Genomic DNA, 9,529 nt, shown 5'->3' with positions numbered 1-9,529 from the left:
CCACCTCCAGCGCTGGCCCCCTGAAAGCAACACTGTCCGCAGAGTGTCCATCCACAGCCTTTGAATACAGATGTCAACACTTATTTTCACAAACAGATCTTACTAAACAATACAGCTCCACACCGGGTGGTGGTTGTCTTTAATTCAGACCCTGGAGGCCTTCACCTAAGGCCATCAGGTAAGTGAACCCTCCAGTCACCAGTGGGCGGGGCTTGCTGGACCTGGCCTCGGTTCGGCGGGGTTCAGTGGGTGCTCATAAGGGAGGAACAGAAGCAGGGAAAGTGGGAAGATGGGAGGAATTAGGGAAGGAGAGAGGGCAAAAAAGAAAAGGAAAAAAGGCGGGAAAGAGAAAGGCGGAAAGGAGGAAAAAACAGAGAAAAGGAGGAGAGACTGCAAAGAGGAAAAGAGGGAGGGCAACGGAGAAAAGGGAGATTCAGGAGGCCCCGCCCCGGACCCTCCCCGGACCCGCTCCCGGTCTGCAAGCTGCAGAGCCACCTCCAGCCGCCAGGGGACGCCATGCACAGCCGCCCTGACCCTGAGCGCGTGGCGGGCCCTCTCTCCCGCCCGTGCGCCGGCCGCTCGCCGCTCCGCTGTCGCTGTCCGGCTCCGACCCGTCTCGCGCGCTGCTGTCTTCTCGTGAGGGGCCTCGCGCCGCCGGGCGCGCGCCGTCCCCCTGCCTCGCGGCGCGGGGTCTCGCGGGCCCCGCTCCCGCCCTCCGCTCGCCTGGCCCGGACCGGAAGCGGCGTCGCACGGCCTGGGCCTGGCGCGGGGGGCGGGCTCCGGGGCCCGGTCGGACATGGGCAAGAAGCACAAGAAGCACAAGTCGGATAAACACCTCTACGAGGGTGAGGAGTGGGCTGCCGTGGGGGCGGCGACCCTGCGCGGCGGTCGTCCTCTCGAAATCGCTTAGGCTCGGGCGCCCGAGGTGGGCCGAGGGGGCCGCCCGTCCCACCGCAGGCCCCGACCCGTGGAGGGGGCGCGGCCGGCCCGAAGCCGCGCAGACCCCCGGCGGACCCCCGGCGGGCGGCATTCGAACCGGGCCCCCTGCCGCGGCGGGCGTCAGGCGGGCAGCTGGGAGGTCGCCCCGAGAGGCCCGGGGGCGTTCGGGCGGGAGGCGCAGCCCCGGCTGGCCAGGGCCTGTCATTCAACAGGTGCTTCGGGTGCCCACGCGTGCGGCTCCGCGGCCTGGCTGCGCCTTGGCGCCCCGCTGGACGGCCAGTGCCCCCTTTTAACCGAGGCGCACTCCTTTTGTTCCAGAGTATGTAGAGAAGCCTTTGAAGCTGGTCCTAAAAGTGGGAGGGAACGAAGTCACCGAGCTCTCCACCGGCAGCTCGGGGCACGACTCCAGCCTCTTCGAAGACAAAAACGACCATGACAAACATAAGGACAGAAAACGGAAAAAGAGGAAGAAAGGAGAAAAGCAGGTTCCCGGGGAAGAAAAGGGGAGAAAACGGAGAAGAGTTAAGGTAAAGTGGTTGCATTGTTTCAGCTTTGCTGAAGGCTCGGCTGGCTCAGTTGTCCAGTGCCCACCGTGCCTGTAAAATCTGGAGTGTTTTGAGGTCGAGCGGGGCAGAGTAGAAAATTGAATCAGTGAGTTTCAGCAGTGTTCACGCTTCAGGTGTTTAAGTGGCTTTGGAGCAACTGCTTCCAAGAACACTTTTAAACATCTAAGAAGAGTAAAAAGTCACACTCAAGAAAGCCTCTGTGTTCTAGGTTTGTCGAAAGTAGTCCTTTCAAAATTGAATGGAATCTAATTAACTTTCCTTCCAAGGATAAACAAGTATGTATCTGGAATTATCCCAGAATTCGAGTACTTCCCAAGTTTAACCTGCCACTGAGAAGATGGGAGGAATTAGGGAAGGAGGGAGGGCAAAAAAGAAAAGGAAAAAAGGAAGGAAAGAGAAAGGCAGAAAGGAGGAGAAAAGGAGGAGAGCCAGCAAAGAAAGACTGCAAAGAAAAAAGTAAAGTCAGTTACTGTATCTTGAAGGTAAATCTTTGCATAGGTTGATTTTGTACAACAAAAGTGTCTTATTGCATGGAGTTAAACACACTGGTAAGTCACCCAGTCTTAGAGATTTTCTCTTTGGAATTTCTTAAATCTATTAATTTCTGCTCCAGTTTTTATTGACTTTAGCTATGCTGTGTCAACATACAGTACTATCTAAAGTTTCCATTATCTTTTCTAAATTATAAAAATCATATGTACATATAATCTACATACTTCGTAGTACAGAAGTGACATAATTTTAAATATCCTTTCTTCACCCTAATGCCTTATATCATCTCCATTTCCAGAAGCAACCAGCTGTTTTTTTAATTAATTTTTATTAATAATTAAATTATTCATGAATGTAGTTTTAAAAAGTCAAGAGTATTCAAGGCTTTTAACAACAAGCAGTCCTCTCTATTATATCTTACTGATGTTACAGAAGAATTTAAATTTGCATTCTTGTACTGCTCCACACCCCCAATCACCTACCTCCATTCTCACCATATTGGTGAATCACAAGTATTGGTTAAATAAATATTTGTAATTACTTTAAATTATTGTTCTCTAGAGATAAGTACAGTGTACAAATACAGAGCTGATCTTGACTGACTAGTTAATTGCTTCATTGGTTTATCACTTATTAATGCTTTCCAAACTAATATCTTTGAAAACCCCATCTGTGTCATGTTTTTCAGATGAAAACTGGTTTAGTTACTCACTGGGGCTCCTTTTGCCTGTCTCTAGAACCTATGTCTTCCTCTTTCTTCATTTTTCCCTTTTTCTGCTCTGGTAGAGTGTTGATTTAGAAACTTTCTAAGAAAGCATACATAGTTACATTTTTTATAAGTTCTTACATGTTTGAAAATCTTTAATCTTTCCCTGTAGATTCTTCATATGGGTTGAATGTTTAAATTGGTATGGAGTTTTAGATTGAAAATTACTTTCTCTCAGAATTTGAGAGGTTTTGCTCTATTTTCTTCTGGCTTCCCAGTTTTGCTGTTCAAAAGTGTGTTGACAGGGCTGGGGGTTAGCTTAGTGACAGTGCTCTTGCCTAGCATGTACAGGGCCCTGGGTTCAAGTTCTAGCAGCAGCAGCACCACAATCACCTCTGCAAAAAAAAAAAAAAAAATAGTCTGGTGCCATTTTGATTCTTAGTCCTTTGTGTATGACCTATATTTGCTTCTTTGGGACTTTTGGGATACTCCTCCTTTTGTCGTCAGTGTTTTAACTTTCTCAACAGCTATTTATGCCATCAGAGATGTTTCTTGGAAGTATCACAATTTCCTTCCTTTCATTTTCTCTCTCCTCTCTTTCTGGAACCCTTGTCATTTAGATATTGAACTCCTGAATCAGTCCTCTTAATTTTTTTATGTATCCCTCTCTTGGATTTCTATGTTCTTCAAGGAAAGCCTCTGAAGTTTATCCTCTTTTTTTTTTTTTTTTTTTTAAAAGAGAGAGGGGGAGAGAGAGAATTTTAATATTTATTTTTTAATATTTGGCAGACACAACATCTTTGTTTGTATGTGGTGCTGAGGATCGAACCCGGGCCGCACACATACCAGGCGAGCGTGCTACTGCTTGAGCCACATCCCCAGCCCAGTTTGTCTTCTTTTATTGTATTTTATTTCAAATCTTATATTTTGAATTTCTAAGAACCTGTTGTCTTTTTTAAATAGCATCTTTTTTATTTTATATGCACTATATCTCTTTTCTCTGAAGATATTAAAGTTTTTTTTTTTCCCCTTTTTTCCCCTTTAGTTTTCTTTTGGTCCCATCATATTGTCTTTATCACCCAAGTTCTTCAGGCTATGTCTCTATTATGGTAAAACTGTCCTGTAATTATCTATTTATATTTAAACCTATAGCATAGAAGAGCGAGCTGATAAATATTTTGTGCCTAGGCACAGTTTATCAGTTGCTGGATTTCCCTATAGAGTGACCAAATAGGGATCTGATATTTTGATGGGGAAATCCCTCAGATGTTTACATCTTTTTTTTTTTTTTTTAAGTTGTAGTTGGACACAATGCCTTTATTTATTTTTATGTGGTGCTGAGGATCGAACCCAGCACCTCGCATGTGCTAAATGAGCGCTCTACCGCTGAGCCATAACCCCAGCCCCCAGATGTTTATATCTTACAGATATTTTCTTTGAGTTTCTCACTTTCTCCAGAGAAAAGTTCCCTCTTCCTGGGAGTACAATTTTACCTGACTGCCAGAATTTCTGAACGCAACCAGGGGAAAGAGTGCTGAAGCTCTTACTACTCTTATTATTAAATTCTCTGCTTTCACTCAAGCATCTCTCCCAACTTTTGACTCATCTCAAGGTCTGGAGACTCTGATTCTTCATGACTCCAAGTTCAGAGCTTTTCCAGGGTCCTAGGATCTTGGCTATTGTCATAGGCATCCAGCACTTTGCACATAAACAGTTTCTTACTCTCTGTGTTCTGCACTCCTCCATTTGCCTTCCATCTCTCAAGTGAGTTGACACCTTTCATCTACTGTTGCCTCTTTTGTTCCCTATTTTTGCTGTCATCTTGATTAAATAGAAGTTGAAGTGACCATATTATCTATTTTTGGTTTTAGTTCTGGCAGCTACTGCTATACCACTATTAATAAACTCGTAGCCTTGTTTTATCAACTTTCTCATTTTTAATAACTACATAATATTTAGTTTATGGATGTGCTAGATGTTATTTAATACTACTATTTGTTGTAAGAAGTGCTGCATTGAGCCTCATTTAACAAACTTTTGTACACTTTTATAAGGATATCTTCAGGATAGGATCCTGGAAGTCTCCCCCTCTGTGTTCTAACCAGGCTGTCCTTTTTTTTTTTTTTTTTTTAATATTTATTTTTTAGTTTTCAGTGGACACAACATCTTTATTTTTTTTGTATGTGGTGCTGAGGATCAAACCCAGCGCACCGCGCATGCCAGGCGAGCGCGCTACCGCTTGAGCCACATCCCCAGCCCCCAGGCTGCCCTTTCTTAACTGTGTGATTATCGTTAGCCACCTTATATTTTAATGCCATTGCAAACTAAGATGTATTTGCATCCATAGTTTCATCTGGCTGTAATAATGTAGTATAAGTAGGTGGATGAGGAGTGAAGCAAATTTGCCCAAATTTCCACTTTTCCAGGACTCAAGACTAGGAACCACAGGACATTTTCAGATTCTGGGGTATTATAGTTTCTATAGAAGCTTTTTGGGTCATCCCTTTTGTCTAGACCAGACTGGTCATGGGGAGAGTGGTATGTTTGGGGTTTTTTTTGTTTTGTGTGCAGGTGTTACCTAGGGACGAAGTCTCCAGAAGAGGTTGGCTCTCTGAGCTGTGTTCTGGATCTTCAGGGAGCTTTAGGAGTCATTGGTTTCTTCTTGAAAACTCAGCTGTATGACACCCGTCATCAAAGCAGCCCATGAAGTGTGCTTCTGAGGAGTTGGTGACTCTTAGTTGCATGCAGTAGAATGGAAGAAGAGCATATGAAAAGAATAAATTACACCTTTTCTTTTTAAAATGTTTTTCTAAAAGGCATACATGACTTCTGCTTCTGTTTCATTAGGCAGAAGTTAATCACGTGGCCACTCTAGTTGATAGGGAATCCAGGAGATCTTGTCTTTCAATTGAAAAGAATGAGTGAGGGCACAGTACCCTGCCAAAAATTAGGAATCTGGGTGTAGCTGTTCATACCTGTAATCCCAGCTACTCAGTAGGCTAAAAGGAAGATCACAAATGAAGCCAGCCTCAGCAACTTAGCAAGACCTTGTCTCAAAATTAAAAAATGGAAACCACTGGGTATGTAGCTCAGTGGTAAGCACTTGCTTGGCCTGTGTGAGGCCCTGGGTTCAGTCCCCCAAACCTCAGGGGGAAAAATCAGAAATCTGGTACTTAGAAAAATAAGATAGTTTAGAGGACACACAGAAACACACAAATGTACAACACAAAACCATCTAACTTTTTGAAGTTGTCTTAGTTAAGTGGTGATTTTCTTTTCATTAGGAAGGCTCTGTTGACAACATTAAAGTTTAAACTGCCTCAACAGATATGATCACTAGTATTTCTTTCTGTAGAGCTGCAGAATTTAATTCTGACCAGAGCATTAAGAGTACAGCATGTCTTGGTTTAATCAGTTCATAATCTAGATACCATTCCTATAGAAGTGGGTTAAATTATTTTTTCCTTATGTGTTTGGATGCTGAGCAATTGCCAAAAAATTGTATAATTTAATTCTTGGTGGTGGTTTTTTTGTGGTACAAGGAATCAAATCCAGGGCATTATTGAGCATGCTAAGCACATGTTCTAACAATTACTCTACATCCCCTGCTCAGGATTAATTCTTACAACATTACTAAAAATTAACATTTGTAGAAATTCATACTTAACATTTCAAGTCACATATTCTCATAAAAGGTAAAAATAAGTGGGTGGAATGGCACACACCTATAATCCCAGCGGCTCAGGAGGTGAAGACAGGAAGATAGTGAATTCAAAGCCAGCCTCAGCAGTATAGCAAGGCCCTAATGAACTCAGTGAGATCCTGTCTCTAAATAAAATACAAAATAGGGCTGGGGATGTGGCTCAGTGGTTGAGTACCCCTGAGTTCCATCCCTGGTATACCCCCCAAAAAACAAAGTAAAATAATCACTTGTGAATAAAAGGTGTTCATATCATTTGATTGAGTAATATATGCACAAGAGAATAGTTAAGTAAAACTAAGGTTCAATTCGTAAAATTTTGTGTAGGTAAAATTTTGTAGGTTGATAAAATGAAAATTGTTGGGTATGATAGCACATTCTTCTAATCCCGGCTACTTGGGAGGCTGAAGCAGGAGGGTTGTAAATTCAAGGCCAACCTGGACAACATTTCTTTTCAAGATTCTGTCTCAAATAAGGGCTGGAACTGTAGCTCAATGACAGAATGTTTGTCTAGTGCATGCAAGTTCATGGGTTCAATTTCCAGTACCAAAAAAGAAAAAAATTACAGAAGAGTTTATAAATTATTTTAAGTGAAATATCCCTAAGGTCTGAGATTGTGCCTCAGCATAAAGCGCTTGCCTAGCACATGCGAGGTGGCGGGTTGAATCCTCAGCACCACATAAAAATAAGTAAATAAATAAATAAAGGCATCGTGTCTAACTACAACTAAAAAAAAAATTTTAAAAATCTATTAATATATACACACACATATACATGTGTACACACATCTGTAGCTCCATTGTGACTATTAAAAATTACACGTATAATTTACAAATAACAATTGCTACTTATTTAGCACATATTACATTGCTAGGTTCTATACTGAGTGCTTTATATATATTGTCTTACCATAATTTTGAGAGATTTGATATCATAATTTCTTTATTTTTAATTGAATTAGTCACATAGAATTTTACCATCTTGACCATTTTTAAATGTATAGTTCAATGTTAAGTATGTTTATGTTGTGCAGCTGATGTCTAGAACTTTTTCAAGTTTATTAAACAACTTTCAATTTTTTTCCCTTTGTTCAGCCCCAGAAACCATCATTCTACTTTCTGTTATTATGAGTTTGATTATTTTAGATACCTTACATAATAGAATCATATTTATCTTATTATGACTGGCTTATTTCACTTAGCATAATGTCCTCAACATTCATCTGTGTTGAAGCATGTGTTAAACTTCCTTCCTTTTTAAGGCTGAATGATAATCCATTGTGAGGATATACTACAATTTGTTTATCTGTTCATCAGTTGGTGGACATTCAATTTGCTTCCACCTTTTGCCTAGTATATGAATAATGGTACTATGAACATGAATTGTACAAAAATCTCTTGGAGACTCCATTTTTGGTTCTTTTGAATGTATACAGAGAAGTAGAATTGTTAGATCATGTTATTTTCTTCTTTTTTTTTTTTTTTAACAAATAAGAAAAATGAAGCTCAGCATGGTTAAATAACTTGCCCAGAGTCATGCTGTTAGTAACAGAACAAGAACTCCCTCTTAGATCTTTAGTTGAGGCAGGAGTATCACAGGTTTGAGGCCAGCCTAAGCAACTTAGCAAAACCCTCTCTCAAAATAAAATAAAAAGGACTGGGGATAGAGCTTAGTAGTAGAGCACTCACCTAGCATGTGTGAGGCGCTGGGTTCAATCCTCAGTACCACTTTTAAAAAAAAGAGGTCTTTTAGAGTTGAACAACAAGCTTTCCCCACATACGTGGAAGAATAAAGTCTGCCCTAACAGAAACAGAGTTCTGGTTCTGAAGCTCCGGAAGTCACAGGGATCATCAAGAGGACTTAGGAAGTAACATTTAAATCGTACTTTAGAAATCAGAATTTACTGTATTCCTCTGCATATTCAGTTAACATGATGTCCCTGTATGGTCTGAGGAAAATGGCCCAATCGTAGAAGTGTTCTTTTCACATTATTCACTTTTATATTTTCACAGATGGGATAAAGTCATAAGTATTGTACTTTATGGGCTACTTCATGAAGTCCATATAATGTAAAGATGGCAAGTGTGAGGATATGTACAGGGGACTTAAAGTAGCTCTCTTTTTAAATATAGAATGCATGAAAGAGAGTATAGAATATGATCTGAAAGACAGTAAAGATGACAGAGTAAGGAATTTGAAGTTGATTATGTAGGAAGTGGGGAGTCAGAAACTTCCTGAGTGGAAGAGTGATTGTGATAAAAATTGAGACTTACTAATGTGTTAACAGTATGTAATACTGTTGAAAAGAGTAGAGTCTGCGGAAGGAGACGTACTTTGAAAACATTTTATTGAAATAGCTCAGGTGAGAGGTCTGCATTCCTTTATGGAACGCACCTACTCTTCTAAAAAGCATAGTCCTGACCCAAATGATGTCTTAATGGCTTTGCAGGTGTAGATGTTTTAAAGATACTAAATTAGTCTCATTCTAGGGAAATTAATAAGAAAGGGTAGTCATTTTTAAATTGTTTAAAAATTGAAAGCATTGGCAAATATATTCTTATTTATAAGGCTGAGAGTAAAATTTATAATGAAAATTTAAAACTACTACACAATAAATTCCAATAAGTACTGTTTTATTAAAGCACTATACTAGGTTCCAAAGGGGATATATACTCATAAAAATTAACATCTGCGTGTTTGCTACATGCCAGTTAGTATTCTAAGTTCTTAATGAAGTTTTATTATTTTAACTCTTAAAAGCAGCTCCATGAGGTAGGTACTATTAGTAGTAGTTCATTGAATTGCTTAGTTAACTGAGGCACAGAATATAAAGTAGCTTATCCCTAGTGAGGAAAAGAACAGCAGACGACTGTTGGTACTAAACAGGATGGGAATTCTGTCAAAACTCGATTCATTGACTCATTTGGTGTCACATCTGCCACACCCAGGATCTCAGCCATTATGGCTTTCCCAGATTGACAGAAAATCCTCGCTCTTTCTCAATACTGTTCTAATGTGCATCTCTCCTGAGATTGTCCTTTTAATCACAGAAGATCTTCCAAAGAAGGAAGAACTCAGACTAAGGGCAGATGAGTAGTGTTGCTCCTGTGACAGAAGTGTGCTTAT

The 9,529-nt window shown here is 40.9% G+C and overlaps 1 protein-coding gene across 3 annotated transcripts in view; it reads left to right on the top strand.

Annotated features, from left to right (window-relative positions):
• Positions 1–535: 535 nt before the first annotated feature.
• The window catches only part of Brd7 (bromodomain containing 7), a 40,431-nt gene continuing 31,437 nt past the window's right edge, over positions 536–9,529 (top strand). The window contains exons 1-2 of one of the 3 annotated variants that reach the window (XM_078032280.1): positions 536–845; positions 1,258–1,466. In XM_078032280.1, coding sequence (XP_077888406.1) covers positions 797–845; positions 1,258–1,466 — 258 coding nt within the window. In that variant the 5' untranslated portion in view covers positions 536–796. The remainder of the gene's footprint in view (positions 846–1,257; positions 1,467–9,529) is intronic. The other 2 variants (XM_078032282.1, XM_078032281.1) reach the window with 2 other exon arrangements.

The sequence above is a fragment of the Ictidomys tridecemlineatus genome, chromosome 15 (genome assembly GCF_052094955.1).
Source record: "Ictidomys tridecemlineatus isolate mIctTri1 chromosome 15, mIctTri1.hap1, whole genome shotgun sequence".
Lineage (NCBI taxonomy): Eukaryota > Metazoa > Chordata > Mammalia > Rodentia > Sciuridae > Ictidomys > Ictidomys tridecemlineatus.
This window is presented reverse-complemented; position numbering and strand designations above follow the sequence as displayed.